Source organism: Xylaria bambusicola (assembly GCF_022495145.1).
Source record: "Xylaria bambusicola strain CBS 139988 unplaced genomic scaffold F5B22scaffold_3, whole genome shotgun sequence".
Lineage (NCBI taxonomy): Eukaryota > Fungi > Ascomycota > Sordariomycetes > Xylariales > Xylariaceae > Xylaria > Xylaria bambusicola.
The window spans coordinates 1,589,419-1,615,392 of NW_025953556.1; the positions used below are offsets into that span (position 1 = coordinate 1,589,419).

General features: G+C 50.4%; 12 protein-coding genes across 12 annotated transcripts; 8 read left to right on the top strand and 4 right to left on the bottom strand.

Moving 5' to 3' along the window:
- Window positions 1-513: 513 nt before the first annotated feature.
- F5B22DRAFT_270892 (formyl transferase) lies at window positions 514-2,220 on the top strand. The gene is made up of 4 exons (XM_047970197.1): window positions 514-548; window positions 629-689; window positions 936-985; window positions 1,053-2,220. Exon 4 carries the CDS (start codon window positions 1,061-1,063, stop codon window positions 1,913-1,915), a length of 855 nt encoding a protein of 284 aa, XP_047835501.1. The 5' UTR covers window positions 514-548; window positions 629-689; window positions 936-985; window positions 1,053-1,060; the 3' UTR covers window positions 1,916-2,220.
- Window positions 2,221-4,144: 1,924 nt separating this feature from the next.
- Window positions 4,145-6,054, top strand: F5B22DRAFT_271038 (uncharacterized protein). The gene is made up of 5 exons (XM_047970199.1): window positions 4,145-4,653; window positions 4,734-4,762; window positions 4,826-4,966; window positions 5,035-5,955; window positions 6,013-6,054. The coding sequence occupies exons 1-4, from the start codon at window positions 4,437-4,439 to the stop codon at window positions 5,398-5,400; spliced, it is 753 nt and encodes a 250-aa protein (XP_047835502.1). The 5' UTR covers window positions 4,145-4,436; the 3' UTR covers window positions 5,401-5,955; window positions 6,013-6,054.
- A 63-nt stretch (window positions 6,055-6,117) lies between these two features.
- On the top strand, window positions 6,118-7,594 carry F5B22DRAFT_589265 (uncharacterized protein). The gene has a single exon (XM_047973727.1). It carries the CDS (start codon window positions 6,331-6,333, stop codon window positions 7,489-7,491), a length of 1,161 nt encoding a protein of 386 aa, XP_047835503.1. The 5' UTR covers window positions 6,118-6,330; the 3' UTR covers window positions 7,492-7,594.
- On the bottom strand, window positions 7,595-8,675 carry F5B22DRAFT_589266 (RWD domain-containing protein). The gene is made up of 2 exons (XM_047973728.1): window positions 8,477-8,675; window positions 7,595-8,419 (listed from the first exon to the last, which is right to left on the bottom strand). The coding sequence occupies exons 1-2, from the start codon at window positions 8,541-8,543 to the stop codon at window positions 7,794-7,796; spliced, it is 693 nt and encodes a 230-aa protein (XP_047835504.1). The 5' UTR covers window positions 8,544-8,675; the 3' UTR covers window positions 7,595-7,793.
- A 155-nt stretch (window positions 8,676-8,830) lies between these two features.
- F5B22DRAFT_589267 (armadillo-type protein) lies at window positions 8,831-11,360 on the top strand. The gene is made up of 2 exons (XM_047973729.1): window positions 8,831-9,197; window positions 9,251-11,360. Exons 1-2 carry the CDS (start codon window positions 8,927-8,929, stop codon window positions 11,107-11,109), a joined length of 2,130 nt encoding a protein of 709 aa, XP_047835505.1. The 5' UTR covers window positions 8,831-8,926; the 3' UTR covers window positions 11,110-11,360.
- A 983-nt stretch (window positions 11,361-12,343) lies between these two features.
- F5B22DRAFT_271080 (uncharacterized protein) lies at window positions 12,344-13,950 on the top strand. The gene is made up of 2 exons (XM_047970201.1): window positions 12,344-13,330; window positions 13,382-13,950. The coding sequence occupies exons 1-2, from the start codon at window positions 12,625-12,627 to the stop codon at window positions 13,768-13,770; spliced, it is 1,095 nt and encodes a 364-aa protein (XP_047835506.1). The 5' UTR covers window positions 12,344-12,624; the 3' UTR covers window positions 13,771-13,950.
- A 584-nt stretch (window positions 13,951-14,534) lies between these two features.
- F5B22DRAFT_271067 (HRDC-like protein) lies at window positions 14,535-15,762 on the bottom strand. The gene is made up of 3 exons (XM_047970200.1): window positions 15,095-15,762; window positions 14,866-14,993; window positions 14,535-14,804 (listed from the first exon to the last, which is right to left on the bottom strand). Exons 1-3 carry the CDS (start codon window positions 15,292-15,294, stop codon window positions 14,683-14,685), a joined length of 450 nt encoding a protein of 149 aa, XP_047835507.1. The 5' UTR covers window positions 15,295-15,762; the 3' UTR covers window positions 14,535-14,682.
- On the top strand, window positions 15,368-16,652 carry F5B22DRAFT_642304 (Sybindin-like protein; the record flags this gene model as incomplete). The annotated part of the gene is made up of 3 exons (XM_047978103.1): window positions 15,368-15,393; window positions 16,079-16,201; window positions 16,301-16,652. 3 exons carry the CDS (start codon window positions 15,368-15,370, stop codon window positions 16,650-16,652), a joined length of 501 nt encoding a protein of 166 aa, XP_047835508.1.
- An 88-nt stretch (window positions 16,653-16,740) lies between these two features.
- Window positions 16,741-18,021, bottom strand: F5B22DRAFT_271098 (von Willebrand factor type A domain-containing protein). Its single transcript, XM_047970203.1, has 2 exons — window positions 17,605-18,021; window positions 16,741-17,550 (listed from the first exon to the last, which is right to left on the bottom strand). The coding sequence occupies exons 1-2, from the start codon at window positions 17,893-17,895 to the stop codon at window positions 16,963-16,965; spliced, it is 879 nt and encodes a 292-aa protein (XP_047835509.1). The 5' UTR covers window positions 17,896-18,021; the 3' UTR covers window positions 16,741-16,962.
- Window positions 18,022-18,315: 294 nt separating this feature from the next.
- Window positions 18,316-19,813, top strand: F5B22DRAFT_271106 (uncharacterized protein). Its single transcript, XM_047970204.1, has 3 exons — window positions 18,316-18,675; window positions 18,735-19,020; window positions 19,069-19,813. Exons 1-3 carry the CDS (start codon window positions 18,534-18,536, stop codon window positions 19,691-19,693), a joined length of 1,053 nt encoding a protein of 350 aa, XP_047835510.1. The 5' UTR covers window positions 18,316-18,533; the 3' UTR covers window positions 19,694-19,813.
- F5B22DRAFT_271095 (density-regulated protein DRP1) lies at window positions 19,794-21,279 on the bottom strand. The gene is made up of 4 exons (XM_047970202.1): window positions 20,743-21,279; window positions 20,603-20,622; window positions 20,391-20,478; window positions 19,794-20,303 (listed from the first exon to the last, which is right to left on the bottom strand). The coding sequence occupies exons 1-4, from the start codon at window positions 20,807-20,809 to the stop codon at window positions 19,894-19,896; spliced, it is 585 nt and encodes a 194-aa protein (XP_047835511.1). The 5' UTR covers window positions 20,810-21,279; the 3' UTR covers window positions 19,794-19,893.
- Window positions 21,280-23,001: 1,722 nt separating this feature from the next.
- On the top strand, window positions 23,002-25,881 carry F5B22DRAFT_633442 (methyltransferase domain-containing protein; the record flags this gene model as incomplete). The annotated part of the gene is made up of 1 exon (XM_047976829.1): window positions 23,002-25,881. The coding sequence occupies one exon, from the start codon at window positions 23,002-23,004 to the stop codon at window positions 25,879-25,881; it is 2,880 nt and encodes a 959-aa protein (XP_047835512.1).
- Window positions 25,882-25,974: the final 93 nt, after the last annotated feature.

Here is a 25,974-nt window from a genome sequence, read left to right on the forward strand (position 1 = left end):
CCGCCGCCTAATTGAGTTCGCTCTCCAGTGACTGGACTTGCACTCTGTGTGCGGCCGGAAGCCGACGTCTAGACCATATGAATACCAATATAAATCAGCAGTGCGTACGCAGGCTTCCTTTTTGGAGTTCGAGATGCTACGACGAGCTAGCGCGCCCAGATGCTCAGTGGATTCGTTCGTGCGATTGTCGGCTGAATAGATACCCCGCCATACTTTGTCGTCGTAAGGCCGATACAGTAGTCAGTAGGTTAGGTCAGATGCGTGTAGGGTCATTCTTTTACGCTCTCCGTAATCAACGTGGCGTCCTTACTCGCTTGCCCTCCGCATTAGCTCCTAAGCGCTGCTCGTGTCGGCGATAGTCGTAGGGCAACTGTTGGAAGGCATTGCGTTACTGCCCGAGATGCTCATTGCATTCTATGTATATTTCATAGTTCCAGTCGACTCCCTAGGTGAAAGAAGGATCGGACCTCGGAAAATAAAATAAAACCCCAAAACAAATTACGCTATAGATATCCATTTCCATTTTAACAACGACAAACTTTAAGAAGGTAGGAATGACATGCAAACTACTAGAACATCCAGAATACAGATGTCCGTAGGTGATGATACCTCACTGATTTTCACACAGCTCTTCGGGAGTCCTGGGCTTGGCTGAAAGGTCCTGATGAAATTATTGAGCATACTATTAGGTATTGGGTGTTCACCCATCTTCCCTCACCATCCTACGCTTGGCAGATTCAAGGATAGGCATAACACTCTTTCTCAAGGAGTCGGGCTCGCCTCGGAAGGGTTATGTTAATTGCCCACCAATTAATTGATGTAACTCAAGCTGGCCAGAACCTCAATTGGAGATGTAGTGCATTTTCAACTCGCCGCACAATTCGATAGTAGCATAAAGTTTGACTTCATGCACTAATCCAGAAGCCGAAAGTAAGGCCGATGGTAGGAGAAAACCTCTATGGCAATGACTCCCATCCATGTTAAGGTCAGTTAGTCGCAACAGAGAGTCTGCGAGCATCACTTCAGTCTAATTTTTCTTGTTCTCAAGCCAGCCGTCAAGATGTCTGCCGGTGATGATCATATTCTTACACTGTCTTGTCCGGACAAGCCTGGCATTGTCCATGCTATCACCGGGCTACTTGCCAGTCAAGGATTAAATATCCTAGATCTCCAACAATTCTCTGACAGAACTTCTCAAAAGTTCTTCATGAGGGTGCACTTCGGACATGCTGAGTCTACAGAGAGCCTCAAAGAGCCTATTGAAAAGCTGTCAAAAGAACTGCAGCTAGACCAGTATGACTTGAGGCCAGCTAGTCAAAAGCCGAGGGTGTTGATCATGGTCTCTAAAATTGGACATTGCCTAAATGATCTGCTATTCAGGACCAAGACCAATCAGCTCGGCATTGATATCCCCTTGATTGTGTCCAACCATCCTGACTACCGCACTCTCGCCGAGAGCTACGGAATCGAGTTCCACCATCTACCGGTCACCAAGGACACGAAATTGGAACAGGAGAAGCAGATCCTGGACCTCATCAAGAAGAACAACATCGAGCTCGTGGTCCTGGCCCGGTACATGCAGGTATTAAGCCCGGGTCTCTGTGAAGCAATGAGCGGCAAGATCATCAACATCCACCACAGTTTCTTGCCATCGTTCAAGGGCGCCAAGCCCTATCACCAGGCCTTTGAACGGGGTGTCAAGATCATCGGTGCGACGGCGCACTTTGTTACGGCCGACTTGGACGAAGGCCCGATCATCGAGCAGAGGGTCGCACGTGTAGACCATGCGATGAGCCCGAAGGAGCTCGTCGAAGAAGGCAGTAACGTCGAGAGCCAGGTGCTGGCAGCGGCAGTCAAGTGGTGGAGTGAGAAAAGAGTCTTTCTCAACGGCCACAAGACAGTCGTGTTCAACTAAACGCGAATCTCACAACCTTCCTCAAACACTACTATTCTTCGTTAGCTTTTATCGAGATTTATGTCCCCTTCATCAGCCAAGTTGAAGGAGACAATATTGAGTATGAAACACGCTGCAGGCTTCGGTTATTCTTAGCGAATAGGTCAGGATATGTTTGTCAATTGGCGCACTTATAGTATAGGATGGTCTAAAAAATTAGGAGGTTGCGGAAAATATAACAGAGACAACTTGTCTCGTTGAGTGCAAGACCCGTATCTCTCACGAGGCTATCGTCTGATAAATAGCTTATGTTCATTCTTGAGTCGCTGAATCTGACAATTGATCTTTACTCTGGGGAGGAGGGAAAAGAAAGCCTCTGGTTGGCATTTCTCACAGGGGAAGAGTGACGATGACAAGGCAATAAGCCAATCATGATGGCTTTCGGAACCCTTTTAGGTCATCGAAGGATTGGGCCCCCACAACTCCGATTGGAATTTGGATTACTATGGGCAATGCTGTAATGTAAGCAGCTCGATACTGTTGCAATATCGGGCAAGATATTTCTGTATCTGGGGCTGTGTCTCACTATCTAACGGGTAACGATGAGAATAGGTATCTGCCTCTATTATCCATGCTTGATATGGGTTGTTACATGAAGCGGTTTTGTTCACTACCGGTACAATGGGGCTGTGCTCAGACCGTCGGGACGATCTTCTCACTCCATCTGTGCTATGCAGGCACAGTTTTCCCACCACAGCGAACTTGGTTAATTAGTAGGCGATCACCGCTCTACATACTTAGGTATGCATCTTACCCCAAGATCCTAAGCACTACCACAGATGCGCGTGGTCATCGTCTCAACAGCATCATGCCATCTCATACTGGAGCGAAATACAGTAGCGATACCTAGGATGTTAGCAATGCTTGGCACAAGTCACAATCATCCAGTGGTGACAGGCACAAGTCATTGATTGCATGTGACATAATGATGACGCTAGGTAGAGCAGGCCATCATAGTCTAAAGGAGCGGCCGTAGTTTTCAGGCTAGTATCTATTTATTTACGAAGTACTAAGTAGATCTGCGCGAAGGAAGGCTAGCCGGCACCAGTGACGGCCTCGTTGACGGGAAGATTCGAACCCGAACCCGAGTTGGACCGCAAACCAGGTACTTTGCACAGCAGCGGGCACATCTTACGACCAATGATGTAGTAGCGAGTCACTTGACGCAACGCCGAGCGCTGCCGACCGTGTCCCTACAGCAAAGCCGGTGTCTGGTCGATGGCTTCGAGTTGTGCAGGGCAGCACATCGGGGGACGCAGGTTCGGCAGGGACTTGTCCACACCTCGCTGCTGCTGTTGGTATGGCGTGCCATTGTGTTTCCAAAAACAGGATGTAGTGTACAAATCCGGGTCTGTCCGGGGTTACCTTACTCTGGATTGACTACTATGTACCATATGCAGTTTGAGTTTCGTGTTTCGTTTGATTGATAGATCGACCACTTGATTCTTGTCTGATACGGACTTGACTTTGGCGATTCAGGGAGATGAAGAAATAAGTAAGAACTTTTGCATTGAAAAGTCCACCTCGGGGAAAAGAAAAAAAAAATCTTTTTTTTCCCTTGTACCTCTACGATTGGTACGAAAGAAAAAAAGCCTTTCTCACTATACCTACACGGATATACTAGTAGTACGTGCGGTAAGTAACTCGCGAAGACCGCCAGTGCCCGAAGTCCGATTCAGGGAACCGACCCAACCCGCCCGACGATGGTTGGCCCCAATCCGCCAGATCGTCAGCCCAGGATCGTCTGTTTCCCCCTTCGCGAGACACCGCCGCAGTGGATTACTAGTACCACCCGTTTTGCCCGTAATAAACAACTCACACGTGTAACAAGATGCTCCACAACCCATCCTACAGGTTACAATAGGTACTCATCCTGTACGGCACGGCACTTCCACTAACTTCGTAGGAGGAGGGGATTACCTTGTGGAGGTATGTAGAGAAACCTCGGAGTGTGTGTGGGCTTACTTACTTACTACCTACTTACCCCAGCATGTAAGTAGGGACCAAAGAGGGTCTCTGCTCTGTAGTGTACCTACCTCTTACTTGGGATGTAATTAGGAAGTTTACAGCGCAGCGTAACGCAACGGGATAGGCCAGGCAGGTGGCAGGTGAGGCAGGTTATTTCAATTCCAAAATTCCAAGGTTGTCTACGTTGGTAGTTCCCGCCGTTCCGGGACTTTTAATGTCCATCTGCCGTTGTGCATGTCTTATTCCATTTCTTCATTGTCCATCTCCGTGGAAAAGGTATACCCCCGTCATCCCACTTTACTTCTAGACTTCTAGACTTGTCTTTTAGTTGCGCAATGATTCTTGAATACCGTTGCAAGACATAAAAGACATAGATTGATTGATTGTACTACAACCATCTACACTGTCTACCTATACTCAATAGCAATCACATCGCTACAATACGCACTCTTCACCTGCTTTTCTTTGAATAACTACAATATCACCTCCCCGCCCCTCATCCGACTATCCGACCATGCCGATTCGCAACCCCTTCGCTAAGCGACCGTTCTTAAACACCGGCGCCGACGTCGCCAGCGCCCCCAACGACGAGAATGCCCGCCCGGGAATGCAGATTTCGAGGGATTCCTACGGAGGTTTCGAAAGGGTAGACACAGTCGGGTCCAAGACCTCGTCGGCATGGAGCATCCACTCCAGCAAGAGTCGCGATACTGGCGACTACAAAATGAGTGGTAAGCCTGCCATGGCGCACCATGCGTCAGGCTTCATGTCAGAAACTCAAATCGGCATAGCTGACTGGTCTCATTATTAGTTGTCAACGACAGTGGCGTTTACCTACCTGTAAGCCGCATACCGCTGCGCCCTGGCACAAACTACCATATTCGCTAACCAATCACCATGCAGCCTTCGCCTACAGAGGAGAAGGGCCTCTGGCCGAGGCGTCCTGCCAACTCCCGCACCTCCGTCGATACGCGCAGTAGCATCGGCGACATTGAGCACTTTTCTATTTCTCGCGAATCCTTCGATTCCTATCGCCGATCATTTGTAAGCGCTGCTTCTATTCATTCGCACCATTGTTGTCTTGGGCGTGCTGACCGTTTCTCCCCTCAAAGGATATTTGCGCAAAATCTCCAGTCCTTGTGCACGACTTTCCTCGACAGAGCCTTGACTCTGCCGGTCTCGCAAGGATCCCTAGATCTTCACCCAGGCATCGCTCCTTTGAAAGAGAACTACCTACGGCTGAGGAGGGCTTTGAAGATGTTGGCTTGAACGACGACCAGAAGCAAACCCAGCAACAGCCAAAGAAGAAGAGCTTCTTCGCTAAATTCTCCGAACCTCAGGAATCCAATGCGCATGGAGAGGGCCTGGCGCGGTTTATTCCAGGCCGCAAGCGTGCACAGAGCGGCCAAGGAGCCGAATTAGGCCCCATGGAGCGACCGGCATCATCTCAATCCGCCCAAGCACAGGAAGTGCAGTAAATCCTTGCAGGCTTCATTTTTTCTTACCCTCGTTTATTTTTAATGCATCATACTTGCGGGTTCGCATGGGTTGGGGCACCTGTGAGATAGAGCGATTACCCGCCCTTTGATACCCATCATCCCTGGCGCTCGTTACAAGATTTCAGTGGGCTGGTTTTTTTTTTAAAGGACGAACTTCATGAACTGGGCAAAACGGACCACATGACGGGGAAGAGTTGACCGTGAACATAATGATAATGCTTAGACGAGAACCAGACCTCGATATTATTACAATAGTCGAGTTGGGAGATACAAATATAATTGGGCATTCTGTCGTGGGAGTGCCTTCAATTATTGACGCAAATTATTGGGCTTACTGGGATTATGCTAGCTAGCCTAGCCTGCTAATTTCGCAGATTAATCGCAAAAGGTCTCAGATGTTTTCCTATATTCACATCTTACGCTAGTTTCATCGGGATATAAGAATTGTATTGCCGTTCTAGCTAAATCTCTAACACATGGCGATTCCGTTAATTGTTGCTTAGCAACAGGCTAGATCTGACCTAGTAGTATCCAGTATGGTAATTTGATAAGTTTCTTAACGTGATAAAGTAATTCTGATGTTAGTCTTAGGATATCCAACGAAAGCATTTCTATCAGCATATTTGATTCATGCGATTCTGGATTTCGTTCAGTTCCTATATTAATTACTCTACCTAGGTAGGGTGCTTTGGCTCTAATTAATGTCGTCACTCCACACGTCCCCGCTATCGCCGATGCCTACTTACCTACCCCACGACCCTTTCCAGACCAATTCCTTATCGATACTGAGTTTTCTGTTTGGACTCTACCATAAATCCGCTTTCAGGTTGTCTCGTACAGCTACAGCCAGTCCCAACGCCGCTGATAAATTCCCACCAGGCGTCTTTGTCTGCGACAAGTCTCTTTGCCATGGCACCTCGGCGCCCAGATAAGAAATCCAAGAAGTCGGGCAAAGGCGCCATCTCGCGTGCCGCTGGAGGGGGCAGCGCCAACAACGATAAGCCCGTGTCCCCACAAGTTCTCGTCAAGGCCGCCGAGTTCCAGCTCCAGGAAGGCAATGTGCAGGACGCCGCCACGCTCGCGGAAAAGGCCCTCGAAGGGTCATCTCCAGGGAGCGACGATGCGCTCTCTGCCCTGAACTTCCTCGGGCAAATCAGTCTCGAGCTAGGCGACTTTGAGACGGCGCGAGCTTATCTCTTGCGCGCGGTCGCGATTGACGAAGACGGGGCTAAGGACGAGACCATTGGTGGCGGCCCTGAGAAATTCCTCACGCTGGCGCAGCTGAGCGAGGATGGCGGCAAGGATAGCGTCGGCTGGTTTGAGAAGGGCGCTGCGGCGTTGAAGGCGCGGATCCAGACTCTCGAGAGCGCGAAAGGGAAGGACAAGCAGAGCGATGAGCAGACGATATTATTAGACGAGCTGCGGAAAAAGCTCGCCATGACGCTGTGCTCGGTCGCCGAAGTCTATATGACCGACCTGTCGTGGGAAGAGGACGCCGAGCAGCGCTGCGAGTCCCTTACTACCGAAGCCACCATGGTCGCGCCCGACTTTGCTGAGACGTGGCAGACCTTGGCCAACGTGCGCATTTCACAATCTAGATTCGACGATGCTAAGGCCGCGCTGAACCGTAGCCTCGAACTATGGAAAGATTTACCACCTGAAGATCCTGCTGTGCCTGATTTCCCCAGCAGAGTCGGTCTGTCTAGGCTACTTATGGAGGTTGAGATGGAGCAAGAGGCCATCGAGGTGCTGGAAAGACTTGTAGGGGAGGATGACCAGAGCGTGGAGGTTTGGTACTTGGGTGGTTGGAGTCTCTATGTCACAGGCGAGAAGCAAAAAGAAAAGAAAGCCGAGGAAGACTGGAAAGCCTCGTGGATATCGAGTCGTGTGTGGCTGAACCAATGTCTTCACCTTTACAAGTTACAAGATTACGAAGACGACAGGTTAGGGGAGCACGCCAAAGAACTCCTTGCTGCAATTGCCAAGGAACTTGGGGAAGCGCCCGCTGGTGACGACGACGACGACGATGTGTGGGAGGACGATGAGAGCGATGAGGAGATGAAGGAATGAAACTTTTTCTATCAAGAAAATAATTCGGTGAAGACGAGTGGGGTTCACGAACATCTGGGACATTGGCAATTTGGCATGATACCGGAGTCTGGAGTCTAAAATAGGGGGTTTATTCCCAATGCTAGGAAAAGTAGACTAGATGTAGCCGAGCGCTCAAGATATGATGAATCCTTTTTAGTTTCTCCCAAAATGCGCCACAACTCCGTGTAAATGCCAATTGAGATCGTTCTGAGTCTCTGTCAACAATAATAAGTTTATGTTCAAGTTTTGGAACCAACCCTCCATTTCCCATATAGCCAGCTTTATGCTGCGACCTTGAGCTTTTCCACCTGCTCTGTAGGCGGCTCGTCGTCTTCTTCTTCGCCCTTGCCGACGAGACCGCGCTCCCAGAGCTGCTTGCCCGTGAGCCGTGGGGCCTCCTTAACCTTGGCCTTTTTGAGCTCGGCGAGCCGTTCCTCCTCCTCCCGCTGCCGCTGCTCTTCCATTTCACGCCTGAACTCCTCGCGCCACTTGAGGAATGTCTCGGGTGTGACGGGTGTGCCTTGGAATTTCTTATTCTCTTCGCGCTCGGCTGCTAGTAGAGCCTCTTCCCGCACACGATCCGCGGCCTCCTTGCGGTCCGTTATTAGCTGCTCGGCGAGCTCCGTCAGCGTCGTCACAAGCGTGAAGACCATGGCCATGCCGAGACTCTCTTGGATCGTGTCATCTAAACCTTTTAGAAGCAGCCCCTTATCCACTGCCACGGAGAACCGTGGATGTACGGGCGCATTCGGAACGGGGGATAAGTCTAATATCGGGGCCTCGTCGGGGTATGCTTCGGGATACCGCACGTGTAGGTTCAGCGTTGGCGGTTCCACTTCCTCTTCGTCATTGTCGTCGCTTGGGGGGTTGAGCTTGATCGCGATGCGATACTCGGTATCTGATATATCTGTTGCCTTGTCAATACGGCGTGCGCATAGCGGGGTACTCCTCGTGCGAGACGGACCTGTGATTTCTTCGGGGAATATGGATTCAAGAACTTCGCGTTCTTCTATTTGGTCTTCTTTGCCCATCTTTATTATGTCGCAAGGCTGAAATATTTACAAGTGCAAATTTAATTGAAATTTACGACGCGCAAAAAAGGTAAATCTAACATGGAATGCTTGGGCAGTGATGTTGAGCCTCTGATAGGTGGTCTAGCTTACATGTATCTCTACCTATTATTTTAGAAGTGATGCGGGGGACAAGCTTCCCAATCACCGCCAATCAGCATTATCGATAGCGGGGTGAGGATCGATAGCGCCCCGGGGTGGACTTCACCGCCTAAATTCTAAGCCCATTATTTTTTATTCTGCCGGATCGCCAGGGAAATTTCAAGCTGGTGCTAGTTGTAAGCGCAAGTGTCTTGCTTTGATACCAGATTTGCGACTTCGTCAATTTGGCCAATCTAGCAAACATGGCGCCCAAGAACGATGCGGGAAGTAAGAGGAAGCTCCCTAGCCGTAGCAAAGACTCAACAAGCAAGAAACCTAAATTCGAAAAGCGCCCTCCGCCGCCTCCCGCAGACGAGGACGATAGTATAAGTGACGCCGACGACTTTGACGGTATTTCTGATCAGGATGACGAAGGCGGTGCTACATTAAATGGGAAGAAAGATCAAAGGAATGGTAATGGCCCTGCTCGCTCTAAAAATGGAGATGACGAGGCTGGGAAGACTTTCGAAAGAGGTGAATATGTTCCGCCCAGCAGCTACCTGTTGATTTTCACTCACCTTGTTTAGGTCAAACCTCGAGAGAGTCCCACCAGAAACAGAAACAATTGGCCCAAGAGCGGAAGGCTGGCAAACCTCTTGCCGACGAATTGAACCGAGCTAAGAAACTATGGGAGAGACTGCGCAGGAAGTCGCATGTACCAAAGGAGGAGCGAGACAAGCTTGTCGAAGAGCTGTTTGCCATCACCACTGGACGAATGAAGGATTTCGCACTCAAGCACGATGCGGTCCGCGTTGTTCAGACAGCCATCAAATACTCCACACCCGAAAGGCGGAAGATGATCGCGAAAGAGCTCCAGGGTACCTATGCGCTGCTAGCTGAAAGCAGGTACGCTAAGTTCTTGATCGGCAAGCTTATTGTCGAAGGCGACAATGAGGTCCGGGATCTGATCGTTCCTGAGTTCTATGGCCGTGTACGAAAGATGATCAACCACCCAGAAGCATCTTGGATCCTGGACGATATATACCGAGGCGTTGCGTCTAAAGAACAAAAGGCGATCCTACTTCGGGAATGGTATGGGCCAGATACCTTCATCTTGAAGGGGACCAAAGAAGGAGACGCTGCGCCAACAGCTGAGCTTTCGGAGATTCTGGAAAAGGAGCCAGGAAAACGGGGACCGATCATGAAATACTTGCTGGATTTGACCAATCAATTGATCCAGAAGAAGATGACGGGCTTCACGATGCTCCACGATGCTATGTACCAGTACTACACGAATGTGAAACAGGGGTCTGAGGAAGCCAAGGAATACATGGAAATGATCAAGGAAGATGAGAATGGTGATCTGCTCAAAAATATGGCCTTTACCAAACACGGAGCTCGCCTAGTATGCTTACTTCTAGCATATGGCACGTCTAAAGATCGAAAACAGATCTTGAAAACGTACAAGGACACATTTCAACTCGTGTCCTCCGATCCTCATGGTCATCTCATCATACTTACTGCCTATGACACTATCGATGACACGAAGTTAATGTCAAAATCTACCATTACCGAATTAATAGGCAAGTCGGAACAAAATGAAGCTTCCAACGTCGTTCTTCTGGCCAATGACCCCAACGCCAAGTTGACAATACGATATCTGCTCGAAGGCGCGAGTAAAGTGTTATTTGATGGAAGCCGTGCAAACGATCTTCAACTACTCGAGCAAATTTGGGAAATCCGCAAAACTACCAGCAAAAAGGATCCGGAAACTCGCCGGAAAGAATTAGTTGCGGCTCTGTCGCCATCGCTACTGGCTGCCATAGCTTCATCACCGGAGGACTTGGTAGCTACCTCGTTTGGGTGCCAATTGGTGACGGAAGCCCTTATTTCCTGCGATGGGGACAAGACCGCAGCACTGAAAGCCGTGGCATCAACAGCAGGAGGTGATCCAGATGCGGAGCCTGAAGAGAGTGGCGAAGAAAATGATACTGCAGCCACTTTTTCTTCTCCTCCTCATATCTCTAAGTTCCCTCATGGCGGACGTATGTTCAAGACCTTGATATCCGGTGGCCACTTTGATAAATCTACACGCAAAGTTATACCATGTGACCCACCGCTTCATTTTGCCGACATTCTATATCCAGTCATCAAGGAGCACATTATGTCCTGGGCGACAGGACCTAGCTCTTTCGTTGTGCTTAACTTACTTGAGGCGGACGACTTTTCCAATGGGAACGAATTGAGAAAGACCCTAAAGAAGAACAAGAAGCAACTCGAGAAGGCAGCAACCGAGGAAACACCGGAGCAAAAGGCAGCTCGGGAGGCTGCTACAACTGACGGCGAAGCCGAGAAAGCGCCAAAGAAGGGCAAGAAATCGGGCGGCAAGAAGGAAAAGCCCGTGGGTAATATGGGCTCTAAGTTATTACTCGAGAAATTGAATTAGACGGCGTTTTATGGGGCTATGAGCGCTCGAGAACTCCGATGTAGAGAAGCGGAAGCGCATTCAAATTGAATTTAATACATTCAGGACAATTCTTTCTTTCTTCATTGATAACCATGGGGTTTTGATAATTGTAGCTCTTCTGGCAGCAGGTATTCGTGCCAGCATGCTAAGCAATAGTACGTATACGTAATACAGAGTGATCCGAATTCTGCCGGACGTGTTACAGCGACGAATGTGTTAGATCACTGCCCCTTCACCTTGAGGCTCATCTAGTCCAAGGCTTATGTAACTTTCTGGAGTGCTGATGGGATCCCTACATGAATAAATAGCCCGTGGTAGATCGCGCAAACACGGCTTGCAGTATTGGTGTACTTACTCAATGAAGCGATTTTATTTCAGCATATGTAGATGAACGAGGAAGAAAGATGACGCACAGTGAGACGCGAGATTACATGACAATGTCCACAAACGTATCACAAAGGGGCATCTAATTTGGCCGTCTTGTGTATCGAGAGCACAATAATAGCGAGACTTTGTGTCTCATGTATAATGTAGATTGTTGTCTCACTCTAAGCCATATGTTATATCTAGCCATCATTCGTCCCAGCCATATGTCTAGGTTTGTCCATGAGGCATGTAAGTGGATCGTGGTTTGGGGGCGATGCAAAATATACCGGCGGGCAAACACCGCACTGTTGCCCTCTTGGTATGAGCGTTTGCTATAGTGTGGCGCTTGCTCTGCTTTGCTCCCACGACGTATTGCTGTCCACGGACCTGGGAGTCGCGAGGCTCTGGGATAGGTGTGTGTGTCCGCTCTCCTCTGGGGTCTCCGTTCTGGCGGTGTGGACGAGCGGGTTGGGCTGCGGGCGCGAAGTGATATGAATGTAATGACTGACTGTTTCCCAGGCGCTTCGGGCATTCTCGTTCTCGGCGATATTGGCCTGGTTGGTAACCTTTGGTATTGGATGAAGTTGCTTGCTCTGGATGCGTTGTCTTTCTTGCGCTGATCATCTGTCGCCGGTTGCTCTTCACCTTGGTATCGTGTAGGAGGACAATACCTATTCTCAAACTTGTATACCTTGAATCACACCTTAGGATTCGTATCCCAGCGACGGTCACAGCCGGGTATCACTTTGAGACTTCTTGTGATTCTTGGGAATTTCACTATTTTATTTCTTTTCGTTGGTAATTCCCCGGGCGTCTGCTTCTTCTTACACCTTTACACTCACTGAGGCAAGAGGTGTGCTAACCGGCTAGCGAATGCGTGAATGACATTGTTGCTGGAATTTACGCTCACTATTATCGGCTTCTACCTATTGTTGATTTACAGCCGTGGCACATTGTATCTATTTTCTTTTGACCGGTCATACCATAGCCTCGCCTCTGTGTTCCTACTACTCCAGGTACGGCCGTTCGACTAAGAACCTCGCCCGTCAACTTCGATTATTCTCTCCCATCCATTACATATCTCTTGTACATTGGTTCTACCTTAACCGCCCGAACGAAGTTTTCAAAATGATGATCACTTTTCCATTCATCACGCCTGCTCTGCCCATCGCTGCACGGGGGGATTGTACGCAGGGGACCGTCTTCTATCATTGCGGCAATTTCGAGGGTTGTTGCAAGGTAGACCCGTGCGCATACCGCAATTCTCCAAAACCTTGCGATGAGGCTCTTGATCAGCAATCCAGTAAAAGTCATGAAAGCACCAAGACAGAAGAACACACCCAGACAACAACAACAACATTGCCAGATTTCACGACTAGGGACCCCGAGACAGATACGGAGACAGAGACCTCCACCACCTCCGACCCGGACACATCCACGTCCTCGCAGTCTTCTACACATATAGGAGCTTCCACCACCACGGCGACAGACGGCACGACACTGTCTACTAGTGTCGCTAGTACGTCCAGTTTCCCAAGCAGTGCGACAAGGACGCTCCCGGCGCCGCTCCCGACGAACTCTTCGTCGTCAGATGACAGCGGTCTTCCTAATGGCACTATCGCGGGAATTAGCGTTATCAGCGCCATAGGCGTCATAGTATTTCTCACGAGCTTCTTCTGGTACGCGCGTCGGCGCCGTCTGTCGAAGCGCATGTCTTCGCTGAGGGGTTCCAGCCCTACACCCATGGAATCGCCCTCTATGGGTTTCGATTTTGAATTCAACACGGGTAGGCGTGGAGGTGGTGATTCTCCTGCCCCTCCTCCTCCTCCTCCAGGTATGTCTCCATATGTTTATATGCAAGCGCCTATATCCTTACATGTCATAGCACCAGAGACTCGTGCCGGATGCAGCGAGCTATACACGCCTGGAGCCCACCCAGGAAATGCTCAGCAGATGACCGTGCCCGAGATACGAGAGCCGGAGCCCACGCACGCCGAGCTGGACTCTTCTGAGACACAGCGTCCCAATCTTGGCGTCCAGACGACGCAGGCACCGGACACGACGGCGCTGCCGCCTCCCGGACGTCCCTCTTTGCCATCTGCCGCAGGCCAACTCCATCCGCCGCTCCTGACGCCCGGGTTCCGCGGCGGCAGTATCCAGAGTAACCGCGACTCGTCGAATCTCCCGTGGGTGCAACCTCGGGCTACGCTGAATGCCACCGAAGACGAGCGCATGAACAAACAGTATGCTAATAGTTGGGCAACTGGACCGTGATGGGTGGATAGTAGTGATAGTTGCGTCAGGGAAGGGATATCGCATATGGAGATGAATAATGTTTGCAGCTTTTTCTATTCCGTCGTTGATTTGTGTTTCTGTATGGATGAGATTAAGAAAAGGGCAGCGTCTTTAATGAACATATCCAACGAGGTGTTCCCTGCACTATGAGTTTTAGGGACTGGAAATGTGTGAGATGATACCATGTACGAGGAGCTTGAGACTTGACTACCCCTATTCGTCACATTGTGAGCGAAAGATAAGCGGTCAACTAGGTAGATAGGCAGGCAGGCAGGCAAGAAAGCCTAGCCGGTCCCAACGAAAACATTTTTATAATAAAAGTATTGTCTTCTTTAATCTCACATTTGACACAATCTTCCTTCTATTCCGTCAATTTTGGAGCCCAAGAATGGAATTAGAGAGGTGCCCCTAATCTCCCCAGTGTTCTTTGCCCAGTCTCTTCCTCTTGGACAGGGGTATACAAGCAAAACGAATAAACTAAGGGGAAGTAAAGGGGATGAAGGAAAAAGAGGAAAGATGGAAATTAGTCTAGACTTTTCCCCTCCAAAGGCAATTTTCTTCCACTCCTCAACTGTAGCAGACATACCCAACGCCATTCATGCAGTTCGTGAAATAATAAGGGGGAAAAAAGCAAGCCTACTCCCTTTCTTACGCAAGTTTTATGCAACCAAGCAATGTGCAATGCAAAACGCCGTGCAGGAAACACACTCATGATCTATTGGTTTAGAGGAAGTTGGTGAGTGATAAGGGGTAAAATCGGGCGGTGCTTTGTTGCTTGGGGTGAGCAATATCATATACGCGTGGACGGTTTAGATGTTCTTGTCTGGCATCATTTATGATCGACATCACCAACAGAGTGAAGATCACAAACCAGCCAATCTTGTATTCAGCTCAATTCGGCATCAGCTTGTTCACCTCATCAAGCAGCTCTTGCAGATCCTCATCAGTGATCTTGTCGGTGAGTGATGGGATTAACGTCTTGGCTTCTTCGGCGGTTTCGCAGCAAAGAGAGCCTATGACTTGATTGTGAGTCCTGCAGTAGACAAGGACGTGAGGAAGAAAAATGTCACATACCAAGTTGCGCACGTTCAAATTTGTGGAACTCCTTATGAGAGCTTAATAGCCGCTCAACAGCTTCAACATTCTCCTTTTTCTTGAAGCGTGAAAAAGCGTCTAAGTAGTCAACGGTCTTTGTCAACATCCTGCCCATGAGCACATATTAGCTTCCATGGTCAAGTGTGAAGAGCATCATGTACAGCATGGTAAAACCATCAAAATACATGAAGGGCCTGCGCAGGCGTACTCGGTCTCATTGATATTCTTGCGGTCATTCCGTCGCTTCGCTACCAGCGCATTGATGACCAGCGCAGCTTCTGACAGCGTTAATGTGTCGACATCTTGGAACTCTCCCAGGTTTATCGTTGTCGATGCCTCTTCGTTACCGGCCGCTACCGCTTTGGCGCGCGAAGTCTGATGAAATTGTTCTGTTGCAGGGCGCGACATGGCGGCTGCTTTGTCTCCAGGCTCACGAGCAGAGTGATCGGCTGTGGAAGGGTGGGAAGGATTTGCGATTGCGATGTCAAAGAATAAGCGGGATCGGTGGTGAGCTCAAGCGTAGCCGTCTGACACGAGTAGCAAGCGATGCGCCGGGAAGCTATTGGCCAATTCCTGATGTCGAAATGATGCGGTCAATATATACGTGGCCTTGTGATTGGTGTCTGTGCAGTTTCGGCGCCCGGGAGAGAGACGTGGTCTTTGTAAGGAGGTTGAATCAGATGCCTAACTCTGGGATTTTCCGAGATTTGGCCTGGATCTAAAAGTTGAAAGGCACGCGAGTTGAATGTCCAGTCTAGCGCGTTACATAGTGGACTTGTTGCCTGCAAGAAATGCGCTGACCTGCCTATCTGCAGCTACCTATATTAGGTACCTGGTATGTACTTGTAGAGTCCAATTAGCGTTGTAGTAGGTACCTTCTCCCACTATTTATTGAGGAAAGTACATTCATTCCCATGTAGGTACATGGGAAAGTGTATGTAGGGAAACTTTGGACGTTCCTCAGGCCAGGACTCTCACTCATCATCCCCAAGGTCACAGCTCATAAGTTACGTGGTGGTGGTCAACTGAACTTCTCAAGAGCGCTTGGACATGATCAAGTGAAGCTTTCAGGGTCAGAGTAAAGCATCATATTTCCTACACCATCATTGTTCCCGACTTGCAGCTATCATCATGTAAGCTACCCTGAATCCCCCAATGTCTGAATAGTGGCTAATGATATTGGTGTCGAAAGGGGCATATTAGCTCTTATTGTCATTAACAAGGCTGGGGGTCTCATCTACAACCGCACCTTTGGGGACGGCTTGAATCAGCTGAATACAAATGACTATCTGGTCCTAGCTGGAACTTTCCATGGGTGAGTTCTCAAGAGTTTGTCTTAGCTGGACTGTAATTTCAGGGCCTCGAGATGTTTTGGCATCACTTTCCTGTAGGGAGCTGACCACTTTACCGTCAGAGTCCACGCGATTACCACCCGTTTGAATCCACTCAAACAACAACAACAACAACAGGGTGCTTCAAATGCCTCAGACAGCATACCCAATCGTCCTGACCCGCCATCTGGTCTTGAGGTACTCGAGTCTGAAAACTTCCGGTTACAGTGTTTCAATACCTTGACTGGCACCAAGTTCCTCCTCTTCACCGACACGCTCCAGGCTAATGTGGATGTTGCCATGCGCAAAGTCTATGATCTGTATGCCGACTATGTCACCAAGAATCCCTTCTACTCGCTTGAGATGCCTATACGCTGCGACACCTTTGATAGAAAGCTGAATTCCTACATCAGGGAAATTAATACTTCTCGGTGATGGGGCTCATGATGAGTTTCTCCTTCTTAGCACTATCGGGGAGTCCTAGAGAGCTCGGGGCACGAGGCATGAAAACTCGACGCACGTTATAGTCTAGGGGTTCTTTGCATGGCATGGCGTTTAGGAGTGAATGGTTTCTTTGCAATAAACGGGTTTTTTTCATCAAGTATGAAGTCGTAGCTATGTGGCCTTGATCTTGGGACAACTATTTCCTCTAAGCCTAGTGTATCAAATCGTCATCTAATAGTATACACTCCTAACACCCAAATTCATGCATGCATCAGGTATTTCAAAGGGGGGACCCATCGGATTATGATGTGTCCATCTTGTCACCACTGTCCTTGTCTTTCTTATCACCACTTGGCTCGCCTCGATCATTTAGCAGAGGCTGGTTCTCGCCCTCCTCCTTAATATCATCTAGGTTCGTCTTGCCCTTGGCGGCCTCTTCGTCTCTAGCGGCCTTGGCCTGTCGGGCATTCTCCTCTTCCATACTCATGCGTAGGGCGAGCGCCAATTCTGGGTCAGCGCTTGGGTCGAAATCGAAACCACCGAAATCTCCTCCGCCTTCGGTCATGCCGCCACCTCCAGAGCCACCCGCTGCTCCCTCGCCAAGTATCGGTGTAGAAAGAAGTTGATCGCTGAGAAGTTTGCCACTTGGAGGGACGACAACAAGATGAGAGTTATCACTACCCTTCACAGTCTCATTGAAGGCCTCCAACTTGTTCTGTACATCGTCGTCGTCCAGATCACCAAACAAGATGAAGTCGATATCGATATTTCCCTTCTTCATCTTCTTGGCCAGACTGACCAGTTTCTTTTTATCATCAGCTACAGGCGAGCATACAAATACAATGATGCGTTGGCGTTGCGATTTGTTCTGTCGGTGCTTCAGGGCAAGCTATAACATCAAGATTAGTACGAGCTAAGGGTCGACTGGGCGAGATGGACATACACTAGCAATTTGAATGCCCGTGGCAAGGTGCGAAGAACCAGATATCTTTTTCTTGGTGCGGTGTAGACCTTCCAACAGCTTTCCTCGCTCCGTTGTCAACGTCGAAAGGACCTCGGGTCCTTTGCCGCCCATGCTCATCAGGCCAACGGACGATTCCGGGTTTCCCTGTGTCACACTATCGAATATGATATTTATGGCATCGACCTGAGCGTCAAAGCGGGACGGTGTGTAATCTCCATTTCGACTGCTCTCCGAGTTGTCCACTACCAGCATCACAGCCTGAAGAGGCATCTTGACAAGCACAAGTCGGGGCTATCGGGCGTAATAGACGGTGAGGTAGTTCCGGATTGCAATTGCGAACAAGTAGTGAGGGATCGTGGACTGCCAGTGTGAGGGGGGAAGGCGGCTCGATGCTGTTCCTTAAGGAATGGTCAGCTAGGAACGACAAGGCTGGAATTATGTGGACGTTGGGTGTGATAGATGACCGGAAGCTTCGTGCTGTAGACGTCAGGTCAGTGCAGCCTTGAGCTCACTGTACTGAGCACTACCATGTCACTACGAAGTACATCGTAGGTGATGTACCGGTAAGTACCGACCTAGCCATATTGGGCTCCCCTCTAGAATTGGTATAACAGGTACATAATACAGCGCTTGCAGGTGGGGCCAGATGCGTGCTCGGACCAGTCGGGATGCAGTGTAGTGACAAGCAGTGTTCCGCGTTTGGCCAGACACAAGAAACCGGGGTAGCTTTTAAATGTAAACAAGGACATTCTAGGCTCGACACGACCAGCCAGCTCCTCACCCCTGCGCGCATCCCTTGAAATTGAATCCGCTGCTCATATCAAGAACACCAATTGTACTGATATATAACACCCTCGAACGCGTAATTCAACCGATTCTTATACGAAACTTGACTGCAACAGATTATCATGGCTCCCGTACGGCCACAAAAACGCAAATCTCCTTCGCCGCCGAGCACTTCCCCGCGGAGGAGTCCTATAATCAAGAAGCGCAAAATAGGCATCACGCTTTCTCAGAAGCAGGCACTGATTGACAACCTTCAGCTAGAAAGTAAGTATCAATGGAGGGGGGTTTCTCCCAGGAACGGCGTTTAATAATAATGAATTCAGTTACCGAACGCGCGCGGCGCTTAAGGGCTCAGTATAACATACAAGCACAGCAGCTGAGATCACGCGTAGAAATGCGCGTCAATCGTGTTCCAACGACACTACGAAAGCTTAGGATGGAGGACCTTCCCAAGAGGACACTTAACTCACAAAACACTCGGCTCGCACCCAGGCCTCAGTATGTAAACAAGCCTCCGCCGGTCCCAGCAAAGGATGGCACATCGCCTAAGCCTATCCCCCGGAAGCCAGTGCCTACGGCCAGCCCGGTTCGCGGGTATAAACGGTTGAGGTGCGGCTTTCAACATGACCTTTGCGCATATAAACTAACAGTAGTTAGCACCGAGATTTCTGGCGCGGACAAGGAGAATCAAGGCGAAGCTATCGACAACCCTAAGAAGAGAGTACGGGGCGCGCCTGCGATATCAAAGCCGCCGGTTCCAGCATCAGCAATTCTGTCACCAACATCATCAAATACGCGTGTTCTCCCTAGAGACCGGCCGGCTTCGCCTACAAAATCTATAATCAGCCGGCCTGCATCACCTATGAAAGCACCAGCACACAAAGCTTCTTCAAATATCCTTTCAAGTATAGTAGAAAGAGCCAAATCTACGCGACCAGCAACCACCGCGAGGAAAGCCACCGCCTCCTCAACAGCAAGCTCCAGTGCTGGAACTACCGCGACGACAGCAACCGGCCGGACACGCAAAGCAGCAGCGCCACCACCATCTACTACCGCTACTCGGGGTAAACGGAAGGCCAGTATGGCCAGCGAATCGAGCGAGGCAAGTACCGCAACCGTGGTAAAGAAGAAAACGGCTGCCTCGAGAACGAGAGCCGCTCCCGCCGCCAAGAAGAACGTGATGAGCACAATCAAATCGGCCACAACGAAGACCGCCCCAGCAGCAAAAGCAGCCCCGGCGGCGCCAACAACAAGGAGGACGCTAAGGAAACGGGGACCTTAGAGTGATGGCCTAGGTAAACGACGGTTTGCATGTACACAAGAAAGGATTAGGCGCACGGCGTTCGGCTAGGGACCACGGGATATCATCAGGCCGGCTAAACGGCATCACATTTGCCTCGGGACAAAAAGAATTAGCGTTTTCATTAATCGAATATCTTGATGCCTCCCAGCGTGACTATAGTGGATTCTGAGAACGGGGAATCACGACGACGATTTCTTCTTCTTGTCGTCTACTAATTCAATGTTGTCCTCCGGTATCTCCTTGTACTTCTCCAGGAGGAACTCCTCGATCTCGTCGCTCACATCGCCCTGGACGACGATCTCCTCGCCGCCGCTGGGCACCTTGGTCACGGAGGACCCCGTGGCGAACTTCTTGCCGAACTCCTTGGCCACCTTCTTCAGGTCGAGGCCGAAGGCCTCCAGGCCCGACACGGCCGTCACGAACTTCCGCTTGTTCCGCTCGACGCGCTTTATCGTGACGACGCTGTTGGCCATCTTGTCGGCTTGCTTCTGCTCGGCCTTCTCGGCCTGGGCGGCCTTCTTCTGGGCGTCTTTGGCGGCGCGCTTCTGGGCCTCGACGGATAGCGATGCGGTGGCGGCTTCTAGCGCTTCTGTATATTATCACGCGGTTGGTTCGGTTAGCCAATGTCGCCGCTTTGGCATCGACGGAGATGGATGGAAGACTAGACTACACGTACCGGCTGACCATATATGTTCATACATGGCAGGGTGAGCTTTCTGCAGCCAATCCTGGCATTTCTTGACTGTGCCGCCATACTCGCAGTACTATAGTTGTGCAGATTAGCATCGTCTTTCTCCTCTGTTCACTGGTTCGATCGGTCTGGTCTGGGTGTAGGCTCGTAGTTGGTTTGGTTGCTTGGTTTATGACAGTAGCGAGGGCGCTTCATACCTCTGGGGGTAGCATGCAAACTGAGCCGACATTGTTTATTAGCTGAGCTTCCTCTCCCCCACATTACAGGGCGCGAGGTGGAAAGAGGGAATGGGATGCATAGGTAGCAAGCAGTTCGCTAGCAGCTAGGACCGACTTACCGCCGCAATAGGTGACATGGCGACTCTGGGGTTCGCTCGGAACTTCTGGTTGCTCGGTGTCTGCCATGGCCCAATCAATTGATCGATCAATCAAGCAAGCAATCAAGCAATCAATCAAATTGTACTTGTTGTATGTGTAGGTGTAGGTAGGTGTATGAAGCTATGAGGTCTGATTTGTGTAGTCCCGCTTGTGGTTACATCAGCATTGACGGGGTATCGCGAGATCAGCGGGCTTGGTGGCCTTCTTTTTTTTTGGTTGCTTTGCTTGTTGATTTGAAGGTGGCATGAAAGAGATGGCGGGGTCATTGACGATGGTGGGGTAGTTTGGTGATTGCACCGCGTGCTCAAACACGATGCGATTGAATAGAAGTCGACCCACTTGCTTGGGGTTGCAGTGCCCAGCTTCTGTCCAGTCGCAGCCTAGTCACAGCATTTTCATCCCAATTCTCACCTACGGTACCTACTATGTAGGTACTATGTAAGGCTAGAAATTCAAAGAAGGTTAACCATACCTTATAGTAGGTATCTATATTAAATTTCTACAAAGATAGGTAAGAAGTAGGCATGGCATATTCATTGTTGGACGGGAGTCTCCTATTGAATTCTTTCCGTTTAGTTACATAATCGGGCGTTGAACTCTCGAGCACATCCAGTAGGTACATATGCAGTTGTCAAATTGCTGCTGTTGGCAGCTACAACCTAGGTTATTATACAGGTAGGGACAGTGTTAAGGACACTACAGAGTAGGTCCCTATCATCATTCTACAAACTACAATACATGGAGATGTGCCATTCCATGACAATCCAATACCGGTAGGTAGGTAGGTAGCTGTCAATGTTGTGACGCGCATAGCAGATTATCGTTATCGTTGCAATGCATCTAGGCTTTGAGATTCTTTACATCTTACCATCGATCTAGAAGCATTGGCAGTTAGGTGTCTAGACAGCGTCTAGTTCTCTCCTCTCCAACCGACAGACATCCATCTCTCCCTTTCGTTGTCAGCTCATAGTAGCCTCACACCACCCACCGTCCGCCCGTCCACCACAATGGTTGTTGCTACGCGCTTCGAAACCACCCCACATCCAGTCGGGCTGCCATGGATGGCCTGGATAACCTCAAGAACTGCTCTCGCTAGTCTGAATGATATGTCACATGGATATGCCAGCTAGACTATAACCTGGTTACGGCTGGGGGTAACAGTGGCACAGCGAGCCGCCGGCCAAGCGCGCTGTTTCTTCCAGACCATTTACCAGACCACCTGCAGTAACTGGCCACTGAACCGGACCCCGTCGGCACGATCAATATACATACCGTAGTAGGGAATCAAGGCCTGCCTATGACGTATCCCTTCGCAGTTGCTTCCGGTGGTCTGCATCCCCATTCTCTCGAGTCATCCCATCGTGAGCGTCGCATGTCCAATCACGGATTATCGTGCTTACGGTCACGGAGCGACGTTAGGCTATTAAGCGCCCGATGCAGGCAGCTCCTCGCCATTGGCTTGGGAACATGGAGTCGGCTTCCAATCACCGGCTGCCCACCCGCTCCACCGCTCGGCGCCAGCCCCATGATTGGATGCGCCGACATGGGTTCTAAGAATATCTCTCCACGCCGACCGACTGGCCAGCCGTGATTGGGCTGAGTTGTCGGCCGCCAACTCGATCGCATCGCAGACTACCATCTGTCAGCGACACCGCGAGTCCTCTTCGCCCATGGTTTTCACGCCCTCATGCCCCAATCGGGCTCGCGTAAGTGTGCATTCTGGGCAAACCTGCAGTCGTTATGCAAGGTTATGTGCGTTCTGTGTGACTGCGCCTGTCCTCGCTTGGGGGAAGCGCCTGATGGCTTCTTCGTAGAATGTTCCCCATCACCGTAGCCGCTTGAGGTTCACAGCCCCAAGGAATAAAACTACTCATACCCAAGCGCCCGGTAGGCTGGGTTCCTTCTGTTCTCCTCTCTTTAAGCTTCCTTTCGGTTGCCTCGTTTCTTATTTCGCTTCGTCGACCGAAGCATTCCAGTCATTGGGGGCTCTTTTTTTCCATGTCCCTTATTTACCTTCTATGACGCTGGACGTCCATTTCACTGCTGATTTCGGATTTTTCTCTTATCGTAAACTACCTCGGTCTTTATTGGATTATTGAACTTTCCACCGTACATCCCATTTCAAGATGTCTGATTTGTTTCTCTTACCGGCGAGCACCTATCAGCCACCTCCGTCACCTTCGCAGGTTCGAAGGCCGGGAAGGTCACTTAATACAATAATGGAAGAGCCTGAAGTTTCACAACGCAAGCGAGCTGCTCTGCAGAACCAACGGAGAGTTCAGGCTCGGCCGACAAATGAGAAGATAGTGCAATGGCTATCACCCCGTAGTGATCAGTTCCCCACGCCGCGTGGTTATCACTTCATGTCAGCACCCATATTACCCGATTCCCCGTCGACGGCATCTTTCGACGAGAGTGCTTCACCATCAACATGCTCAAATCCATGGAATAGGGCTAGTGTCAGTACTGATGTCACAGAATTCGATGATATATATGATGTATCAGATGATGAAGACTCCCGCCAAAAGATGACGAGAACTTCATCGCAAATGTACCAGGAGAACTCACGTGCGGCTCCCGCAAAGCACTCGAGAACAACTTCTTCTTCATCTCATCGTGAGCTGCCGCCCCTAGTTATCCCAGGTGAGCGGGAATCTGGTCTAGAGAGCTGGTCTGGAAGACCAGATATGAAGAAACTCACCACTCCTATCCCACCAACACCACCGTCAAGAGTTGAGATGTCCCCCGCAGTGATTTCTTACATGAAATCCCAACAGGCTCAAGAAGTACCAAGGATATCAGCCCCACCGTCTTTAGATGGCAGCTTCACATCCGACCAGATGGCAGCTATGTCCGCGCCAGTAACACCAGTTATGGAGTCGGACGAGGCTCCTTTGGCTGATTGGTCTGGAGTACAGCTACAGCCTGCTGCTCTAGCAACATTACAGGCATTATCTGGAAGTGAGGATACCGACGATGAGTACCGAACTGAGCAGGTCATTGAACTTCCGGAGGAGAGACTGCCTGAGATGACACAGCAAAGTCGGCGGTTGTTTTCTGAGACCCGACCGTCCCTAAGGCTAACAACTGGAGGCCGACAACCTCTTAATGGATTGACGAGACTTGAGATCCCATCTCCCGGCGGTTTCTTTTCCGGCCTTTCGCCACGAGCAAGACACACTTGGCATCTGCCTACCAAGACACCTGATGATGCTGCAACACCTACCTCAACTACTGCAGAACAATTCTATCGCTGTCCATGGCTAGAGCCAGCTCCCCCTATGCCTGCACGACCAGCATTTGTGCCAGTACAACACATCGATTCCACCACAATCACGGCCCCGGTTGAACACATTATCGAAATCAGGGGCACTATGTCGGATGGCATGCCCACCGCTCGACCGATTATTCTGGAGCAGGTTGTACGGGCTAAGAACACTCTCCCACAGACTCCCTTAACAGCACGCCGCATTGAACGAAGGAGCCCCGTTACATCACCCATTGCTGCGATTGAGCCCACATCTCCAGATGACAACCTAGTAGCAGCCGATCTTGTAGAAGTGTATGACCCTGAATACCCAAAGAAGCAGCAGTCAGCGGCTCTTGTCAACCTTGATCGTACAGAGCTCTGGCTTATGGCGCAAAAAGCTTATCTCCAAGGCGTTGTCGTAGAAGACGAGTCACAGTCGAGTCCCACGGAGGAGCAAGAGACAATTGAGATCAGTGTAAAGGGTGAGGAAAAGGGATCCGAGGCAGAATCCGATGCATCCCCAATCACTCAGAAGAAGAAGACCGTTCGATTCTCGGAAATCGTGGTCCAGACAAATGTTCCCCGTACTCTTCCCTCCAAGCTTGCTCAAAAAGAATCTGCATACTACCGGGCCTTCCAGGACTATATCATCCGATCTAGTCAATCAGACGCCTTCGTCCACCGTCTCCCACGGTTCGAGGCTCTCCAGGCGCAACGCATTGCTTTACGTGAGGCCCATCGCAATCAGCTACTCGGCAAGTATCAATTGTCGGTAGTCCCCCAGTCCGCACGAAAGCGCATGAGTGCCAACGTTGTTCGTGGTGACGATGTTCTCGTTGATGACCCGGAGAAGCTGAAGCGTGAAAAGGAGGAGGAAGCGTTCGCTCAGATGGCTACAGCCAACTGGCACGTAAGCGCAGTCAAGGCTTTGAACAACGGACGACTATTCTCCGCCCCCATCGCTAAGCAATTGGCAAGACTTTCTCGCATCGGAGGCGCCCAGAGCCGTGCTCGCATTCTCGACCTTGGTGGTCAAGCAACATGCGATTGGGCCTGGCATTGCGCCATCACCTATCCCAACACGAAAGTCTATACAGTGACCACTAAGTCAATTCGTCAACTGTCAAACTGCAATATGCGTGGCCCATCAAACCACCGCCAGGTCGCCGTTGAGCGACTGACAAAGCTGCCCTTCCCCGACGGACACTTTGATCTTGTCTCTGCTCGGGAGCTTCACTCTATTCTCAAATTCATCGGCGAGAACGGTGAAGATGAGTGGGAGAGCTGCCTCAGCGAGATCATGCGAGTCTTGAAGCCTGATGGCTATCTTGATTTCTCAGTAATCGACTCAGACATCATGAACGCAGGTCCCCTTGGCCTCGCCAAATCAGTCGAGTTTGGCTTCTCGCTCAAGACCCTGGGTTACGACCCGAGCCCTACTCGACTCTTCCTGGGCCGTCTGGGCCGAGCTGGCTTCAGCGAGGTCCGCCGCGCTTGGATGTGCCTCCCTATGGGCCACACCAAGGTCCCAGCCGGAGAGAAGCCTCTCCCTGTCGTCCGCGACAGCCAAGGCATCGAGAGGACTCGTGAGATCGCAGCCATGGTTCAGGGCTCAACCAATGGCGCCGCCAGCATCGCCGGGCTTGCTGGTAGTTGGGCGTGGGAGCGCTGGCTCCTGCGCTGCGAGATGGAGAAAGTTGCGGGCGAGGGCCGCCTCTGGCTCGACGCTGCCGAGGTCCGCGAGGCGGGCAAGTGTCTTGAGGGCGTCCATGGCGTCATCGAAGAGGGTCGGAGCTGTGGTGCGGGATACAGGATGTTGAACGGCTTCGCGAGGAAGCCAAGGAATTAATTTACCGGAGGTGATATCGCGGCAGGGGTGTGAAAGCCAGACTCTAGACTCAGTCCTGAGTCTACCATTATCTTTTCTTTTGTTTGGTAACTT